Genomic DNA, 22,316 nt, shown 5'->3' on the forward strand with positions numbered 1-22,316 from the left:
TCAATTGTATATTAATTTATCAATATAAGCACTTATTCCTATCACCATTTGGTGTAAGTTGACAGTTCTAATCACGTACATTCATAGAGAATGCCCTCTATATCTTACTATAAATAAAATAATATGGAGCTATTACATAATCACTCGACATTCCTGAAAATATAGGCGGGAAAATCAATATTTGTAAATTACTTAAAATTATAATATAATAAATCAGTAATTTGAATTAAATCAATGTTTCATTAAAACTTATTGATACATAAGAATATTTGGTAATATATTAATTTGTATTATATTATATTTTGTGACATATTGCAGTTACCCTATTAGCCCATTCTCTTTGGGTAGGAGTAGCTCTTCTACGAATTCCTGTACCATTCCCCTCATCTTAATATCCATTTCTTCCTGTTCGCTGTAACAAATATAGTAATAATTAAAAATGAATGTCAAACTAAAAAACTACACGGTTACAGCTCAATCCATTACTTGAAAATTTAACATGTATTATCTGTAATTTAGCCTCTATAGTTTATCCTTATAAATGGGAAAATAACTTTGTCTGTCGCGCTTTCACTACAAAACTACTGAACCGCTTAAAATGAAATTTGGTACAGATAGGGTACACCCCAGAAAACCTACTTTTGAAACGAAAAATGGGTTATAAAGTTAAAAGTAGTGTTAAAGACTCACGTGCGTGTAGGTGCGTTACACACGAGCTCGGCATAATACTTGAGCTTGGGTTCGGTGCCGCTGGTGCGGACGGTAACTGTAAGTCCGCCATCGCACGAAAACATCACCATCTCGCCGCTAGTGTAGTCCTGGTCCAGACCGGTGCCTAGCACCTCTGTATAAATAAAATAAATAAATAAAAAATCATCAATAGTCTGTAATTAGTGAAATAAAGAGGCTGCGGGCCATACCACATACCCGTTTACTGTGCAATATCGACAGCCGACAGCGATAATGCCGGACACATGCAATTTCATCTCATAATACATTTCACCTCATTACATTTATTCAACCTAGGCGGTTTTATAAAAAAAAACATATCATTAGCACGGAACTGTGGGCTTAAACTTCACTTTCTTCGGTCCTTCGAGCCGGATATAAATAAAAAATTACGCATTAAATGAACAATGAAATACTCACTTAAATGTCCATCCCCATTGACGTCTTCAGGCATTCTAAACCCAGTCTTGTGGTCAATTATTTGTACTATTTCACTGGTACCAACTTTCTTCGGATACTACAAATTGAAAGCATTTGATTGAGTTGAAAAAACATTCAGATAAAATGCAATAGGGACAACAATCGAAATTTTTTTCATTAAAAAAAACCTACCTCTCCAGGTACGGTGTAGTTCCTGATTCTTCTAAATATCTTCTCAATTATTGCCGGCTCGTGGCAAATATAGTATGAATTGTGTGTGACATGGTACCCATACTCTGCATACAAGTTGACCAGTTGCTCTGCGAGTGAAGATCCTTTAGAATAGAGATGAGACGCTAGTGACGCCACCTGGAGTGGAATATTTCAAGTATTTTTTACTTAAATAGACACAGACAATGTCGTTTTGGTTTTAACATTAACAGCCGTAATCAGAGATGTTCCTTAAATTATAGCTAACGAATATTTGATTAAGTATCATTAAATCTGTTGATGAGCCGTTCCTCCCAGAAGTAAAAATTTAATGATTATTGTATTGTAATCTATTTTAATTCCATATCTGGTTACCTGTACAGCGGCCGATACACCATCCTTATCCGGCACTCGATGGTTGCACATATATCCGATTGCTTCTTCGAATGCAAACAACGGCAACTTGCCTTGCTGTGCCAATAGCAACGTCGTGTTTCCTGTAATAAATAGAAACATATTTCATAAGTATGTATGGGAATAGCTTATTAATTTATATGCTGTCGAAGTGGGAGCGAGAGGTATAAAAGCGAAATCTCTACAATCTTCTAAAGCATCTTAGCCGTTCTAGAAAGTCTGGGCAGGAAGAGAAACACGAGCGGTGAAGGTGAGGGTTGACGTATGTCCGCAAAGGAGACCCTTAAATCTAAACCCAGTTCACAAGTCCCGGGAACTGCCCAGAGTCTATTAGAGGACATGTCGTAGGACAAATTGATGAATCGAGACAATAAAATAACCAAATACTAAGTTAATTTGTCTATCAGAATAAAGACTATAAAAAATTCTATTGTATTTAACAATATTGTTTTTAGGATATATTAAAATAATGCGTACCTTATGTAATACTGTAATAATGTACCTTTCGATAAGTAAAAAGATCTCAAATTTCACTGTATCAACTTCACATAAGGTACACTATGTTACTACATACAAATCAATTTATTGAAATTAATTAAATTTATTTTAAAAATTTTAACTAATAGCATTGTAGCATGTCAGGCTGGCCTCTACGCGGTTCTCTCTAGAAACTATCGTGGTAAATTGCTATTTGTCAAGATGGGCTGATTGATGTGACTTCATGTTCATTTTATCATCTTCCACTGGTGCCTTACCAATGTAAACCGTTAGCGCATGTGGGTGCATCATTCCATTAATTATCCATAAAAATAATAGCATATGAGGTAGCTCACCCATCCATTTAAATCCTGTGAGGGTTTCAACGAATTCTCCCTTGCCCCGCACGAGGGCCCTCAGCATCTTGGAGCTAACGACGCTGGCTATCAGGTACACCTCGCCGGCTTCACCTCGCGCTTCATGCTGCTGCAGTAGCCACCAGCCTAGCAACGCTCCCATCTCGTTACCAGTGAAGATCTTCCATGATTGCTTGCTAAATAATAATAACCCAGGTTTTAAGTTACAGAAAATTACTGTAAACATTTTATAATAATTTTCCATCAATGGAATGTTAATATTTCAATGCTAGACTAGGGTATTATGAACTAATATATACATGTTTGAGTAACAGCTTGTATTCAACTGACAAAAAGACTTACACAACGTCATACTCGGCGACGGCGAGCCTGTCTGCATCTGGATCGTTGACTAACACTAATTTTGCGCGCCTTTCTTCAGCGAGCTGCTGGCTCAGCTTCAGGCACTCCAGTTCTTCAGGGTTTGGGAACTTTACCGTTGGGAAATCAGGATTTGGGTCTTGTTGTTGCTTGACGCTTATTGGTGGCTATAATAAATATATTCTATATAAAAAATCTGAAATATTATATATACTATATAATATACTAAACTAATTAAGTTCTTGTATTAAATATAGCTTCAAAACAGTGGTATACTAGCCCTACTTCCGGCCGTGGTGGTTTACAAGTTTGAACACCGCTTTCCAATATTGGCGGACTCGATTCCTCATACAGTACAAACAGTTATTTATTTTTAAATTATCGCGTTTAGTACCAGTTAGCTCGTGACCACGGCTCGTACAACCTAGTCGAAACATCGAAAGAGGTAAATACCTTTATTTACTATAAAGTTGTTCGTTTTAAGACCCGTTTAACTATAATATATTTATATTCATGAGTAAGATTGTTTGTATAGGTCTGAGTGTTTCCTATGCATACATGCATAGGAAACACTCAGACATTCCAGAAAATTTTATTTCCAAGTATATCTATCAGTTGTCTGGCACCTATAACACAATCTCAGCTTAACTTGGGACTAGATGGCGCTGTATGAATTGTCCTGTTTTATTATTATTATTAACAATATAGGCAATTCACAGTTTGCTGCTTAGCGGGAAATTTGGTACCGTCTTTCTCTAGTATAATGAGTAATATCAGTTCCGGTTTTAATAAGAATATTAGTTCTGTTATCACTTCCGGTATTTCGAGAGTGGGAGTCTAAAGATATCAGGTAAAAAGGCGGCACCATGGCAGCCAAGGACACGTATCCGTTAGGAGGGAGTTGGCTTTCAGCCGCTCCATAAGTCCTTCCGCGGGTTTGGAATCCGCACTTGGCCCCTATCGTCCGGTGAAACTATAAAGGCCAGCTGCGGCCAACAGCATTAGAGTAGTCCAAAAAAAAAAGTTTAGGACTAAATGGCGCTGTGTGAATTGTCCAGAGATATTATTATTACTTCTCTATATAGCATTAGAGTAGTCCGAAAAAAAAGAAACAGCCGAGGACAGACAGTAACCGGAACGGACGAGTCGTGAGCAGGTTTCAAACAATACATAATTATAATTCATTGTTAAAAGTAATACCTTTAAATTAACAGTGTCAAATGCTTTAACAACGTATTCATAGCCGACACCATGCATTGCACTGTACACGACGTCTATCGCTGCTGTTTTGTTCTCTTCTAGAATATTCTCGTTGAGGCTATTCCGTATGTACTCCATATATTTTGTAGTCACTTCTTCTAAACAATCGGTGACAAGTGGGTGTGTCCTTATGTTCTGTATGTCCCAATGTCCTTCTGGGATACTGCAATGAAAAGATGAACTTATAATACATCAAATCACAAATGTATGTAGTTACAAAAAAGGTGTGTATTTATGCATTATGTGCAGCATTTGTGCAGTTGTTTAATATACCCGTAACATAAGCTCACCTTTGCTTAGAAATATTTATTATTTATAGCAGACGGGACAAACAAGGTTGCGCGGTTCACCTGCACCCGCAATACCAGGGGAATTGTAAGTGCGTTGCCGGCCTTTTAAGTAAGACCAAGCTCTTTTCTTAAAGATTTCAATATCGTACTGGTTCGGAAATACCCTTGCTGGAAGCAGATTCCACAATGTAGTGTGGTGGGAAAATAATCAATGAATAGATGGCGCTGTGTGAAGTATCCAGGGATATTATTATCATAATTCGTTTTAAGAAAGCTAGAATCACCATTTTTGAAGCCAGTTGTGAGAATTACTTACTCTAAACACTGTTGTATTTCATCTAGTATATTATCATCATGGGGCGTGATGATCTGCGAACCGTTCCCCCAGTACACCTTGTACCCATTGTCATCTTTGGGGTTATGGGAAGCTGTCACCATGACCCCTGTCGCTGCGCCATATAGTATTGTAGCGAACGACACGAGGGGAGTCGGGCACACAGCGCTGAACAGGTGGACTGGTATAGAAGCTGACACGAAGACTTTTGCTGTCAATTCTGCGAACCTGTGATAATAATATATTCATTTTATTTATACTCTATTGCAACAAATACAGAACAAAAAATTAAAATAATAAAAATATGTTAACTGATACAAAACGTATTATCGCTAAATAATCTCTTCCAGACTACCTTTGTGTGGATAGAGAAAGTAAATATAACAAAAGGGATAACAAAAAGCGTACGTAATGGACATATGTATGTAATAAATAAGACAGAGTTACAAACGCAGTGTGGCAGTGGCATCCATGGCAGGTGGATTTCCACGCGGTTCCCCTTTGAAATCATCGTTATAAATTCCTGTTGAATTTGCCACGATGGGCTAACTGGCCTGACCTCATGTTCATCCTTTCATCTTCCACTGGTACCCCGCCAGCGTAAACCATTAGCGGAGGCAGGTGACCCATACCATTATTATCCATTAAATACGAGAGACAAATGCGGTTGACTTTGCACAGACTACCTCAGCGATATAATAGCGACCTACTTTATTTCGGATATTTCAACAAATTTATATTAAAACCATAATGAATTTACCATCTAAACCTTTTTCAGAAGTCACTTCATTGAAGGAACACACAATGAAAATCCGTTTAATACTTTTTGTAACATGCAACAAGCAAGAAACAAAATATTAACAAAAGTAATTTATATTAGTAATTATTTGTTTATTTTAATTTCAAAATCTTTTGCATTGTAAAGTAATAACAAAATTATTTAAAAGAGCAACACGCAAGTTTCTTGCTCATTCTTCTTGTGATGAGAAAGTTTTCCGAATGAGCGGTAGAGTGAAAAAAAATGTGATGACTATTCAAAAGTGCTTCAATATAAGTTTATTTCAATAAATGATTTGCAATTCTATTCTATTCTTTTTTACAGATATCTGTAATGTGATATGTAAAATTAGGAACCGCGCCAGTTCGGAATGTAATTACAGCCAAGAACTAAAAAACTTGGCTCTAACTCTAGAGAAATGAAATCGTACATTGCTATAATATTTTTTAATAATACTAAGGTGGCAATCAAGCATACGGCCCGTCTGATCGTAAACGGCTAGCCGTAGCCCTAGCCTATAATACAAATGAATATCTAAACATACGGTGAACATAGTGGCTAATAAGATAACTTAATCAGTGATCATAAATTATTTGTAATTTCGATATATGTGGATATCTATATTTATATGAGGGATCTATTCTGTTGGCTTATCAGAAATGTATTTTTTATTCTATGTACATTTGTATTTAAATTTATAGTTATTTTATTGTACATTTATTTATTTATTCAAAGTTTAATGCACAAATACAAAAAAAAAATAAAGGTGCAAATGGCGGACTTAACACCATAAGGTACATTCCTGTACTTTCTTGTTTACACTTCAATATATTGACAATCGTTACTAATATAATATTTCTGTATTTCTAGTATGTATCTTCTATTTTCTTCTTACCTATATATTATACATATAAAATAAAACTACAACATATGTGACGGTCTTGGTGATATAGCGGTTTAACACACCGTCTTACATCCGATGGTTGTAGGTTCGATTCTTCATACGGCCTAAACATCTGTATTCATAAGTATAATTTGTATCGGTATGGGTATTTTCTATGTATAATACTTATGTATTTATCAATTATATAGTACCCATAGCACAGCTCTGCTTAACTGGGGACTAGATGGCTCCGTGTCGAGTTATTACGTTATATCTAGATAATTTGAATGTATCAGTCCGATTTGAACAATTAATTTTACATTTTATAGTCCAACTAGCTGACCGCCCCGGCTTCGCATGGGTGTACATGTTTTATACATATAAACCTACCTCTTGAATCACTTAACCTATTGCTACAAACTGTATTACAATCAGTTGCATAGTTTAAAAGATCTAAGTGAACAGACGAGCGAAGCGACTTAATTTTATGCTGTGAAGGTGCTTCAGTAAAGTCATGTGTATTTATGTATATTTGACCCTAATAAATTAGTGCTAGTTGGTAGTCTGTATTCACACGTTTCGATTTGAAAAATGAGAACTTACAAGGATTATTTAAAAGAGTAACACACAAGTTTCTTGCACATTCTTTTTGTGATGACACAATTTCCGAATGAGCGTAGATTAAAAAAAAATGTTATGACTTGAACAGTCATAACATTTTTTTTTTAATCTACGCTCATAAGTGCTCATAAGTACGCTCATAAAGTGCTTAAATTAAGATTATTTGAATAAAGGATTTTCTATTCTATTCTATTTCTATTCATAGACTATTAAACATCATGCTATAACGTTTACGTTAAGTGTTTACTATTACACACATAGTGATAAACACAAAGTCGTGATAACAGAGTTACGTATTTTTATGACCAATTGTTAAATATAAAATACAGTCATAATTTTGAAGTGGTATAATTTTTTTTACATCCATTTTATATAATTTGTTGTCTTTTTATGTGCAAACGACTGAGCTGATTTTAATATTTGACATGACGATTTGATATTATCGTTATATTGTATTGATTGAAATTGAAATAAAGAAGGACAATACATATTGTTTAGTTTGTTTTGAGGACTAAACGGCTGAGCAGATTTTAATGAAATTTGACGAACGATATATCGATATCAGGAGGCACATATGGACGTCTAAAAACAGCAGCCGAAGTTGTGGATAAAAGTCAATACTTACTATATCTCCTGTGAATACTACTAATTATAATAATCCAAGACAGTTTTTGACAGACATGCGTAAATGTAAGCAGAACTTGTTTAATGGGTACTAGACAACTGGTAGAAACTTAATTAAATGCATTTTTTGGAAATAGATATATAATATACATAGACAACACTCAGAATACAAATCTTTCGTTTCTAACGTGCGAGGAATCGAATCCGCAACCATCGGAAGTATAGCGATGTGGTAAACCGCTAGACCACCGAGGCCGCTATATATGTATCGTATTTATTGCTGTATAGGGTCAGTTTTTTTCATCTTCAAATTAATTCAGAATTAAAGATTTTATTTTAACCACAAAATTATTAAATGCATGCAATGCAAAGCAAAGCATGAACTACAACAGTTAATAGAAAAACTGATTTCCGACCAGTTCCAGAGAAGTTATACATATAAACAAAGAGTCGTGGGTTCGATATTCGTTAAATATTTTTAGGTTACAAAGCCTGCATACTACTACCATTTGTAATAATAAATTACAAAACGCGGTTACATCGCTCTTAATCTTTAATCAATTATAATTCACTTGTTATCGTTCAATGCAACAAAGAATTATCATTAATCAGAAATTATTGTTTTAAAACAATAAAGTTAATAAAGTAAGTCGTTTATTTGACTTACAGACAGATATAAGTAAACAATTAAGCCAGTGAAGATATATCACTGTAAAAAGGCATATTTCAATATGCCTTTGTACAGTGCAAAATGCAAAATTTTTATTACTAAGCCTAAAAATTACATACCTACCTTTAAAGCTATAACTGTAGTGTCTTTGTGTATATTTATAATGAATTGAAATATGAATTAATATTGAGTCATTAGTAGGTATATAATAATATATCTGCAATTCTCTTATCTCTAAGTTTAAATAGGTGACGTTAAAGCTAAATCTGTCTTTGTATATATATTTATATTATAAATTCCAAAAACTGTGTCTGTGTGTTTGTTACCTTTCAAGATTAAATTGCTGAAGCTATCTTTGTAATTTTTAAAATTAAATATTTGTAATTCAATCATGTGATAATTAGGATAGGTTTTTAATTTTGTATTTAATAAGTACCGTCGACTATAAAATAAAAAACAACAACCTTTACCTATAAACTAGTAAAACATTATTTTATTGAGGATTTTTTTTACGAGTACACAAATAAAAAACAACAACCTTTACCTATAAACTAGTAAAACATTATTTTATTGAGGATTTTTTTTACGAGTACACTACTGACAATTTTCTATTTATTCCCGATATTATATTGTCAAATATATGATTGATGACTGTTTGACAACTGACAGCTGCTTTAAATACGTTTAAAGAGTTAACTGTAGGGAATCAGACGTTCAGTATTTATAAACGTGTTTAGCGAAATTTGTAGTGGTGAAATGCAAAATGAAGCTTTGAACACGTTTAAACGCGATCAGTTTCTTTGGTGAAATCCGACCTTAAATTCATGAACTCTGCATACAAACCGAGTTTGAACATAAGCTATCTTTTACCTCACAAAACCTCTATTAACTCGTATGTAACGAGTAACATAAGTACCGTAAATGAGAACCAGTTACTAAAGTAATATCTATCCATTGACGTCAAAAAAAAAGCTTCACAACCACTTGAAATCATAGTGGTAAACCACCCTGAATTGGCGGTGAATTCATGAGGTTTTGTCACAGAGGATAATGGAATGGTGCACGCGCCACGGTTTGGGGGGGCACCAGTGGAGGATGATAAGGTTAGGTCAGTGGTAAATTCACTAGGATTTTATCATTATGGTTTCTTGGGGGAACCATGGGGAGGTCAATCTGACATGGGATTATTTATTCACATTACAATCCCCATCCTCCCAATAAACAAGGATTAGGGTGGTGTATCATTCCAGTAACATTTATAAAAAAAGACGAAGATATGTTTTCTTAGCATCTTTGTTATTACTTATTGATATTATTATTTAATAAATATGTGTTCTTGAGTTAAAATATCTATCCATCGATGTCAGAAAAAAGCTTCACCACCCCTTGAAATCATAGTGGTAAACCACCCTGAATTGGCGGTGAATTCACGAGGTTTTTCCATGGATGATAGATGCACGCGCCTGCTTTTATGTTTTGGCAGGGCATCAGTGGAGGATGATAAGATGAACATGAGGTTAGGTCAGTGGTAAATTCACCAGAATTTTATCATTATGGTTTCTTGGGGGAACTACGGGGAGGTCAATCTGACATGGGATTATTTGTTCACATTACAATCCCCATCCTCCCAATAAACAAGAATTAGGGTGGTGTATCATTCCAGTAACATTTATAAAAAAAGACGAAGATATTTTTCTTAGCATCTTTGTTATTACTTATTGATATTATTTAATAAATATGTGTTCTTGAGTTACGATATGATATGATACACATAATTACCTACATACAGTGACCCCCGCCGACTAAAATACTCCGATAACAATTGATAAGTGATGGTTTACTCATACACATGTTTTTGTTACAGCACTTTGCGTTTACTAGTTAACTTCTACCGCGACTTCGTCCGTCTATACACGAATAATAGCTATAAAGCAAACGTTTATATTCCACTCAAAGTTACACTAACATTTAATTAGCTACTGCTGTGAATTTGTTATAACTAGCTGTACTCGCGACTTCGTCCGCGTGGAGTTTAACTTTATTCTTCTAAAATAAAAGTAGCATAAGTTACTGCCAAAACAAGTCCCGTCAAAATCGGTCCAGTCATTTCAGAAATTAGCCGGAACAAACAGACAGACAAAAATAGTAAAAAATGTTATTTTGGTGTATGTACTGTTAGCTTCAATACCTAAAGAACACTCGGTTGACTAATTTGTTACTTACATTTCATTCATTAAAAACCATAGTAAGTCACGTGAAGTTGGTGGCGTCACGATTATGCCGCCACCAATAGGAATAGAGATAAAGAGGCCGGGAACAAGGAAGGAGCGGGCTGCTCTCTTTGTTCGAGGCGACCGAGACGACCAGTCGTGAATGTACAGCGACGCAATTTATGTGGAGTGTAATTTGAAGAAAGGAATAAACTAAATGTACTACTGTATCGACGTATCATTTCTGAAACTTCCCAATAGTTTCAGAATTGGGATCAACAAGATCTATATTGGATTCTTGCCACGCCTACAAATGCAAGTAACATTTTTATTTTCTTTCTCCATAAGAAAAGAAATGGTTAGAATTTATTGTACACTGAATTCAATAGTGACGCCACGGAATGTTCGAGAAGTGAAAAAACAAATGTATAACAGCAAAACGAAATAACATCAATGTTCCATGCGTGACGTTCCAAATATGACTTTTATAATTTTATTTTTAAATTCATTATTTGGCTATTTGCGATTGCATGATATAGTATCAGTTTATGGACGTACAGGGATGGTTACGTTTGCATCTTACCAGGGCTATTCTATGGCATGCAAATGCGTTGTGCCGTAAATCTCAATTCTAAAAAGTTATGCACTCTAAATCATAATTTATACTTTCGGGTCAAATGAACCAGCCTGAAAATAAAGTATATTTTTTTTTTAAAGAGCCTTCTTAGTAATGATATTTGTGAAAACCGCTAGAAACATACGGCAAATACTCGTAGATGGATTACCCTATAGCATTATACAATCGTCCTTTAATATTGTGAATATCTTAAAGATGGTACACAATGGGAAACTTTATGACGGCAGGTTGCGTTCTTTACTTTTGGAACAGTAATTTTATAGTGTTGATAAATTTATTAGTAGTAAAAACTGTACAAATGCTAACACATTGTAATATGTTATTAAATAAATAAAATAATAATAACGTCTAAGATGCGGCGATGGCCGGTTCCGACAGGATACCAGGACTCCCTGGAAAGTAGTTCGCCCGCCATCATGCGGGTTGTGGTAATTGAATATATACATATATGAAATATATATTGCGGTGTCTTGTAATGGGCACAATGGATTTTGTTAATATCAATAGACGCAATAATAATGTTTATAAATTTTAAGGTACAAAAATAATAAGAAGTACCTGTTGAACGCGATTAGAATTGATATGATAGGATAACGATTGTGTGGCTTTAACACACTGTTCATTCCATCAACCGAACTATCATATTGTTATTCCTCCTTAATATTTAATTCACTTTCTCATTGATGTGTTCGTAATTTTATACAGTTAACATACGTGATATAATTTGTTAAAACATTTAAAAATATATATAAATTCGAATATGTCTATGCCCTTAAAGATAGGATTCTTGCGAGTCATTGCCTCTCAAATGATTTGGCCGTGCTTTTCGAGAACAAGCTAAACTTTCGGGACCATATGACAACATTGTCAAGTGCAGTTATCGTTTTACTGTCGTCATTACTACATCTACCACACATATTCGGCAGCATTCTTCCGATAAAGTTTATTTGCATTTACTACACACGCGACGCTACCTAGTGTATTTGAATATAATTCAGATATGGAGCTATAATATTGTATGGTACACATATAATTCAAAATGTTCAGACATTGATTAAAGACTGGGATATATATCTGGGATTGCCAATTTGCAGATTACAATATGTGTATATGTGGAATGTTTCAATTTGAGCCTTTTATGTAAAAGACAACATAAACTACCAAAAATTATTAATTGCGTTGCAGTACTCCTATATTATTTATTTTCCATATACATTTGATTATTTAACGTTATTTACCGTATTAAATGTAAGTTCTAGGTATATTGTGGTATGGGTCTACAATCCAGTATTATACTAATTGCAGGCTTTTGGAAAATTCTTGTAATGGTAGTAATTTTATTTTGTGTGCAAATAAATAAATAAATTATTGACACACTAAACGGCAATAGAAAATATTTGTGTACGAAATAGACCGTGATTTGTCAATATAACAGTCTTTGATTCATTACTTAATAGGCCTATATTATTTTGTGTATAATTTTGCTATTGTGAGCATGTTTGAGACCACGTATGTTGAGTGCGGAAGTCTGATCACTGCTACTGGGAGCGTTACGACCTTCTTTATTAGTGATGGAATTTAGACGGATCGACCGTTATTGGGGCATCATCATGCATTGAATAGAGTTTGAATATACATAGCTCGAAAGCCTTGTGTTAGACTATTCTGCGAGTAAACTGCGACAATAGAAGTTTTGTTATATAGTTTTATATTTCAAATTAAAAAAATGCATCAATCCATTGGGCGTAGTAACGAACGTCCAATCTTAGTGCTGGTACACTTTGAATATGGACTTGCGAAATAATTCCTCAAACATAATTACAGTTTGTATCAAAATTGATGTATTACTATGCAATATATATTTTAAACATACTTATGGTATATTCAATTGGACCGTTATATTGTGTACTGGTATATTGTATAGACTTTTGCTATTGCTACCCTTATGAGTTTTCATAAATAATGTTTAACTGCATAGTAGACCCGCTAAAACGAAGAGGAAGACTGGTTCATACTTAAGTGGTTATATATGTGTATATTGTATGCGAAACAGTGTATAATGGATTAAACTTTTAAGTTTCAGTGATGGAACGAGACGAATTGTCCATTGGAAAATCCGAGCAAATCAATGAGGTAGTTGGTGGATACGATAATGACCCAGGAGAGCCCAGGTGACAGGGACAGGGTCCAGGTGATCAGGGTTGACCCAGGAGTACCAAAGCGAAAGGGCCAGGGTACCCAGGAGTGCCCAGGCGAGAGGGCCAGGGTTGACCCAGGAGTGCCGAGGCGGGAGGCCTAGATTTTACCCAGGAGTGCCCAGGTGAGAGGGCCAGGGTCCTAGTAAAGGAGTAATCGTGTAGCCTCATGGTCCTATTTTGTATCGGCGAAGTACATCGCCGTTGGGCAGCGCTGCGAAGTGAACCGAAGGAAGGCGTAGCTAAAGAAACCACGGCATCAAATCCAGCTCGTCATTTAAAAGTTACGTATCACCAGGTACTCAGTCATTGCATATGCATAAACAAGTAATATTATAATATAAATTACAATATTTTAATACAAACCCTGGTTAAAGGGTGTATGTACTAATAGTATAAAGGGTGTAGTAGATAGATAACCTATTCTATGTTAATATCACAAAAACAAATCTATTTGTTATGGGTTTACGACAACTTGGGTGTTAACCAAATTGAACAAGACAAGTCCTCTGTATAATTTGTTTAGCGCTTGCAGTAGGTATGTTACGAATACGTTACTGAATAATATTTTCTTGTAATTAATAATTGGATTGGGAGGACAATCTTTTAGTAGCGAAACTGTCTTACAGTTAACTGTTAATAACCGGAAATTGACTATTAATGTTTTGTAATACCTAAGCTGTTACACTGAACTTGAGTGACGTGTAATGTATGTGGTTTATAATGATATGATCATTCTTAAACAAAGACGGGATTATTTAAATAAGTTCTATAAACCATATACCGTACACCTATAATTGTAATAAATTGTTTTAATGTTAGTAAAGAGGTCGTCGTGATATCAATGGTTACCATTAGTTTTCAATATTTTTTTGGATCTCGTTTAAATCATTAAATGAATTATTATCACATTCTAAGTTACTACAGAAATAATTAAACAAAGCACATGAATAATCGATTGTAATATCGATTTGTTGAATCTGACTTAAACTACCTAAATTACTGATTTTTCTTATTATAAAATGAAACACCGCTGAATCTAGGAAACTGTATTAAACAAAAGTACAATTAGCGCCATCTAGCGAAAAAACACAGAATTATTCCCGACAGTATGATTTCGTAAATATTTTTATTCAAATGTCATATCTCGAAACTAAAATTGACTAGTTACTCATAACTATCAGCTGTAATAGGAATATTATCTAAGTTACTAGGTCTCACCACTTAAATAGTTATTTAAGTAAAGCAACTTTTACGCGCTGCTTATATTCTGCCATACCTTTAAGTCCTTTTTAAGTTAGAAATAATCCCTTAAATGGAAATCTATTCATTATCTTTTACCGTAGTAGAACAAAAAAAAAAAAATATTTGCAATATTTTCCACTGTTCGTGCTATTAGTAATCTGGAATTTTATTTTGCCAATTTTGAGGAAATTACCATTCATAAACATTCTTCAGTTTGAATAAATATCTTAAATGACATAAATACTAAGTTGTACCTATCTCGCGGATTTTCAGACGACTTTCGATATATTATAGATGATCTTTCTCTGAGACTTTTGTTTAAAAATTAATAAATATGCTTTTTCAATTAGTGTAGAAAATCTAATCCATTAAATAATTCTCTTTTCAATACAATTAAATTATTTATTCAAGAAACTAAACGTATAATACTGGTAGAGCTCCCTGTGTTATGGAAAACAAATACGAGTGAAACATGTAATAAGAACAAATAAATATTAAGAACTAATAATCGAATTAACGAAATATGACTATGCGGTTAATCTATAGTTATGGTGGAAATGAGAAGTAAACCAGAAATCTCACGACGATCTTCCAAAAGATCTTGGCCTGTATAGAACTATAGTGAGTTCTATACTGGAATGTGTAAACTTGCATTGGCAGGTTCCTACTTGATTTGGTTGGGCAAAAAAAAGAGTCGCGAGGGTTGAGGGTGTTGACGTATCCGTCGACAAAGGGGTCTCTAACTGCTCGGAGAAACCCTCACTGCCACACGATGGACCAGGTGTCCTCACGGTGGTGTATCCATGGAATGTTGGTATCTTTTAAAATTGCTCTAACCTCTTTCATTAATATATTATTTCTAAAGTTCATGAACCCCACAAATATCTGATATATGCATTTTTGTATATAGACTCCACTTTGCGTAATATAAGTGACACTTCATATAACTATGTATATATAAAAAAAAATGTTATAGGTTTATTACTTTATTAGGTTCTAGTTTGTTTTGTTATTTAATCTTCTACAAATTTTCGCAAACTCTTACAATTTATCAATCGTGTGCAGATCAATGTAACCTAGTGCCGACGACTAATGATCTATTAGTATTACGGTAATTCCTTGACAATGGATTGAATGAATCGTTGACTTTCCATGGGTACACATCTATGTATACGGAATTGCGGATGGACTGAAAAAAATAATATGTCTATTGGATGAGAAAATTATATCTTTGTATATTTTATTATTATTATGTATATTTTAAACAAACTACAATTACTAAGCATATTTCAGGAATCTTGAAAACATATGACGATTTACATGATAACTGTTAACTAATTTTCATGACTGTATTAAAGAGACAGTTATTTGACGTTAAACAACTACAAAATAGGTATACCGAACTAATTAAAATGTCAATTATGACAATCTTGCTATTTGAAAGTTTGTATTTGCACAAGATCATAAATATGTGATGCTGAGCAATTGTTTGAAAAAGCAAAGCGCAGGTTACTTGCTCGTTCTTTTGACGAGCGAATTGTTGTGACTGTTCAGGGGTATTTGTGTTGGGTCTGTATTTCTTATTTGTTACATTGATCATTTTTAATTTTACATTAGGTATTTTATATGGTTAGATCTGTAGAAATCAATATAAATATAAAGACATTTAACGATTTACTAAGATGTTTAAAATGTGTCTAGTGTGTTGGAGGTTCCCCCTCCAACATACTCGCTTTTGTGGCACAGATTTACCTAATTCGAAAGTCAGGGCTAAATATAATAAATTATTATATATATTTGTTAATAAAGATTATCATTACCATATAATAAAGGGAAATAGTTGTTCTTTTGAATGTTGTATGAACTTACCAATTAAATTGGCACACCTCATGAGATAATATAAACGAAATATATAGCAAAACTGTTGTAACACCTTATTGATTATCCATATTTGCAAATAAAATGTTGTTATTATTATTAAGGAAAATAATATCTTTGTTATTCTATTATATAATTGTTTATAAATGTTTCAGTTTATATTAATTTTCGTATAGTGACGTTTTGAGTATGTTAGCGTTATTGTTGTAAATAATAAACATTACATAATTGTTCAATTTATGCTGATCATAACCATGCCTGGTCGTAATGGCGCGCAGGGACTCGCTTCGAACAGGATGGCCGAGCTGTTAGCTTCAATACCTAAAGAACACTCGGTTGACTAATTTGTTACTTACATTTCATTCATTAAAAACCATAGTAAGTCACGTGAAGTTGGTGGCGTCACGATTATGCCGCCACCAATAGGAATAGAGATAAAGAGGCCGGGAACAAGGAAGGAGCGGGCTGCTCTCTTTGTTCGAGGCGACCGAGACGACCAGTCGTGAATGTACAGCGACGCAATTTATGTGGAGTGTAATTTGAAGAAAGGAATAAACTAAATGTACTACTGTATCGACGTATCATTTCTGAAACTTCCCAATAGTACCGTATTTATATTCATATGCATATAGTAAAAAAGGGTTAGTATAATATTACAAAGACACTCCAATTTCATAGAATCATCAAAGAACTTTCAGAATTAAGGACGATATCAAGTGAAATGCATACAAAGAAAATATTGTTACAACTCATATTATCATACTTAGTTATTTAATGCACACAATTTTTAAAATATTTTTATAATAATTTTTGTAGCTTAATTATTGTAAAAATAATTAAACAATAATTTAATAATTGGCAAACACCCTTATATAGTACTAGCTGGTCCGCGCAATTTCGTCTGCTTCACACTTACTTGACATTAATTATTATAATTCACCCATTTTATATAATATATTTTTAAATTATAACCTATATGATATTTTGATGTATCATCATTACATAGTATAAAACAAAGTGGCTGTCGCTGTCTGTCCGTCCCTATATATGCTTAAATCTTTAAAACTACGCAACGGATTTTGAAGCGGTTTTTTTAATAGATAGAGTGATTCAAGAGGAAGGTTTATATATATAATACATGTACACCCGTGCGAAGCCGGGGCGAGTAGTTAGTAAGCTATATTAAAGTAAAGTTTCATTAAAAACTCTTCAGTAGTTTTTGTGTGAAAGAGTAACAAACATCCATTGTATAAATTGTAACTTTGTGACCGTTTTTCGCCTTGACTGCCTCAACGTTTTTTGTTTATACACAAAGGTTATCTGATGGAAAATCCTATACGTCATTAAACTTTTTGTACAAGTTTCATTGTGTAATTAAGAATATATAAATATATAACCTTTTGCTGTTGTAGCGTCCGTCGAATCCAACAACAACGCCGTTGTGTAGTTGACTCTGGTTGCACTGCTTTTGTATGTATGAACACAGACCCTAAAACAAATCATTTCTGTTAAGATAACATCTTATGGATCTTTCTAATAGCTGTATTTGAAAATGGACCCGCCAGCACTATACACTGGCGGGGCACCAGTGAAGAATAAGGGGAAAATGGAACTGAGTCATCATTTTTCCTGATGATTATTTACTGGAAACAAACAATCCTTCAAATACAAATTTAAATACATTTATATATTTTGACCTTTAGTTACCTATAACATAATAATAATTAACACACATTATCATAAGAGTGAAATACGAACCAACAGTATCTCCAAGTGTTAATTGAAGCAGCCCTTACTTGTGCAGTTTGCAGTATAACTACGTAACAGTGTGTCCAAGTGTTAATCTTTACATTGTATAAATTATATATAATACTACACTAATACACGTGAAATAACCTATAGGCTATAAATTGCACGCAGATGAAACCGCGGGCGCAGCTAGTACAGCATAAAACAAAGTCGCCGCTGTCTGTTCGCTTATTTCTTTTAACTTTCAGCAATAGATGGACTGATTCAAGAGGAAGGTTAATATGTATAATACATGCGTGTTATAGTATAGAACATATATGAATGCATAGAAAATGAGAGAGAAATGCATATATGAATCCATGCGAAGCCGGGACAGGTGCTAGTTATAAATATAAAGGATCTCTTACTTGTGCAGTTTGCAGGATGACTACATCGTTCATACACATGTAGCCGGCCCCCATGCGCCCGCGCAGGCCGGCCGTACCGAATTTCTGTCTGTGCAACATTGTTTTCTTTAGCTTGTCCCATCGTGCATGGGCTATGTCATCCTCTACTTCTTGGATTGTTTTTGGGTTCTGTGTATAATAACAATTACACAATAAGGGGCCATTATAATATACGTCATAAAAACACAAAATTTTAACTATTAAAATGAGACAAGTTATGACAGGATTTCAACCTGTATTTGAAATGTTATTTCAATATATTTCGCGCCGCCTCTCAGGGGTGGGAGAGGTCCTAGATTTCATCAAGATTGTGACATTGGTAACAACTTTTTAGATTTTCAGATTTTGCCAAATAAATGAGGAAACACCACTACACATCCTGTGTAGTTATATCCTAGTCATGCATAAACAAAATATCTCCGTTGGAAAGTAAACACTATCCTGAGGAGACAAAAACCATTGCTCCTAAGAATATCCTTTAATTCGGTCGGTTTTTCGGTCAATTTACATAATACCTTCTAATTTATAGCCTATTTGAAACTAATGTTACTGCTACACAACCTGTGTAGTAATATCCTAGTCATAGTTTAACGATGGTCTTTAATAACAATGTTAAACACATTCAATGCCGTCAGACAGCAGACATCAAAATATACACATTATGTGTGGATCACATACAATGTATGACAGCCTCAGTCTAGCACATAAACCTACTACCCAGGGTTTTGACTTCTCATACAACACAAACAAAGAAATTTGTTAATATTCCAACAAAAAAAATTGTATTATATGAAAACACAGATTTTTATAATTGTTACATCTATTACAATCTTTCTGTGTATCCTATTTAAAAATGGCTACTCATTAGATGACAGTGACTCCTGTACCTGTATGTTTGTTTACACACATACATATATTACAGTATTTAACTAAATGTATCACTTGTTTAGTAACCGTAATACAAGCTTTGGTTACTTTGGGATTAGATAGTGCTGTGTGAATTATATTTGGTTATTATTATTATACAAAACTTCAAAACAGTAAGAATATAAATAAAAGAGTAATAAACTAAAAACTGGTAGCTCAGAGGACAGGTTTAAATATGGTATAAGACAGTCAGACGGCACTGTTTACCATAACATGCCGAGTCTAGATCACCATTGTCTGACAAAGATAATAATCAGGAAAGAAATTTGTTTATTATTTTATCTTAATGAAATTTACATACATATACCAATTCAAATTTGGAATAATGAAAACAACAGTTCTCATGGCAAAATGAATGATTTGAAAAATTAATTTTAGTTAGGATATGAAAATCTTTATATATAAAAATTATGTGTCACATTGCTTGTCCGCAATGGACTCCTAAACTACTGAACCTATTGCAAATTTGATTTACACATTGTGTGCAATTTGATCGAACCTGAAACATAGGATAGCATACATCTCAATTAATAGTCGCAATATTATTTTATTCAAGAACCTTAGCCACAGCGACGCGTTGCCGGGTCTGCTAGTAATCCATAAAGTATATATAGTATAAAAACTTTACACAGAAATGGATCAATTTTATTTTATTTTACTATAATTTAAGACTTAACTAAAATTATTATCCACTATTCTTTATTCTATTGCAGGTTTTGTATGAATATTTCCTAAAATTATAAAAACGCTACAATATAATAAAAAATAAACTATAAACAAAATGCAGCAATTCAATGACAACATTTTGTTAATCCTAATATTTAAATTGCTGTATTAAATACTTACCTTGTCGTGTTTTAACCAACTATTAACTGCCACATCCAATTTATGGTCACCGCTTTGGCAAATGGTCATTTTAGCTGGATTACTGCCAGATAGTAAGGTTATGTTTTAAGAATTAACAAAATTAGAACCTATTCAATTTAAAACTCAATTTGAACAACAGGTGTAACAACTGAATTGCACGTTAAATAACTATTAACAGAATAATGTATAAAAAGAATATATTATTTGTACAAATTTAGAAAATTATTAGACAAAATTTCTTTAGCGAAGTCTAACACAAAATAGTGGTACTTAGTCAAACAAGGACACAAAAATAATAATACACTATCATTACAAAATAAATAATAATAAATCACAATGTATTACAATGAAAACAAGTTGAATGTGACATTTAGATTTATATATAAAGAGTTAAAGTGATGTATTTGAATTTATATTATGTATAATTTGAAATACAATAGAATTTTAAAAACTTTAAATTCAATGTTACCAGTATTTGCCTTCATTCTACTTTAATTCAAGAAATTTATGTATTTTCTTATTTTTGGTTGCAGCTTAAAATTATTATTATTAAAATAAAACTTTACGAAACTACTATGTTACAATAAATGAATTAACAAAAATTTATTTTTAACAAAAGCTTAGCTTTTTCTAGTTGTACTATGTAATGTTATCTTATCTGTGGTTGTATACACTCGACAGAGTGGTCATGGCTTTCATAATGATATCAGCGACCGGTAGATTCTCTTCGTAGTCGTCCTTGGTGATAGAGCTTCTCGCAATTTGTCTTCATCTGGTAAATAGGATAGGTACAGTGGTACAGTTAACGTAGAAGATACTAATCGGACCATAATTTACATGACAGAAATACATATTTTTTATGCTGTATAAAATAGTGAAACATGTATATATATATATATAGATATATAATAATATATTTACTAATAATTTTTACCCTAATTATAGATATATTAGCGTAAACTGTCAACACTGGTAGAGTTCCGTCTGACTGACACATATTGACATTGACAACTTAACTGACAGTATTGACTGCCGGTATCGGGTGCGTAAATTTTTATTTTTTATACTGTTTTCGTAATATGTCACCTGAGACCCAAAAATATAAGTATATTGCGTAAAATTAATAATCAATTATGATAAAACATAATTAGCATAAAAATACCTAGATCGATATAAACCTTCAAGTATATACAAATATTATAATTAGGTAGCTATGATAAATCAATTTAACGCCTGATATGGTTATGGATATTGAAGTTACGCAGTTTTCTATACATAAAATAGCAGGCGGTATATGTACTAAGGAACATTGGAACGTTGTTACAATTTTAATGAAACTACTATAATATTGGTCGTGTTGCGGAACTATTTAGTTTATTCAAATTCAAATTAAAAATTCAAATTATCTTTATTCATGTAGGTCTATTATAGACTCTTATGATATGTCAAATCTAGCGTCAGATTGGAATGATTTCGAGAAGAACTGACAAGAATCTCAGCTCGTATTTTTTTCAAATTAATATATTATACATGTTTACAATAATATAGTTTAATTTTTATCGTTAGCAATGGGGTATAGCAATTAGTCTATATTACTAACAATCCCCTTACCCCCTATACTAAGGTCATGTAATATTATCTTCTAATCTCTAATCTAATCTAAGGTAGAGGTGGTCTGATTCATTTTGCCTTTGTCACACACTCGGTCATCAGCA

The 22,316-nt window shown here is 33.3% G+C and overlaps 1 protein-coding gene across 1 annotated transcript; it reads right to left on the reverse strand.

Annotated features, from left to right (window-relative positions):
- Nucleotides 1–219: 219 nt before the first annotated feature.
- Nucleotides 220–20,869, reverse strand: LOC131849452 (glucose 1,6-bisphosphate synthase). The gene is made up of 12 exons (XM_059199531.1): nucleotides 20,581–20,869; nucleotides 18,769–18,936; nucleotides 18,010–18,101; nucleotides 4,854–5,099; nucleotides 4,188–4,410; nucleotides 2,970–3,154; nucleotides 2,607–2,803; nucleotides 1,735–1,856; nucleotides 1,342–1,518; nucleotides 1,150–1,246; nucleotides 691–844; nucleotides 220–412 (listed from the first exon to the last, which is right to left on the reverse strand). Exons 1-12 carry the CDS (start codon nucleotides 20,647–20,649, stop codon nucleotides 319–321), a joined length of 1,824 nt encoding a protein of 607 aa, XP_059055514.1. The 5' UTR covers nucleotides 20,650–20,869; the 3' UTR covers nucleotides 220–318.
- Between the last annotated feature and the right edge of the window lie 1,447 nt (nucleotides 20,870–22,316).

Source organism: Achroia grisella, unplaced genomic scaffold (genome assembly GCF_030625045.1).
Source record: "Achroia grisella isolate CSIRO2021 unplaced genomic scaffold, CSIRO_AGI_Agris_v1 utg642, whole genome shotgun sequence".
In the NCBI taxonomy this organism is placed as follows: domain Eukaryota; kingdom Metazoa; phylum Arthropoda; class Insecta; order Lepidoptera; family Pyralidae; genus Achroia; species Achroia grisella.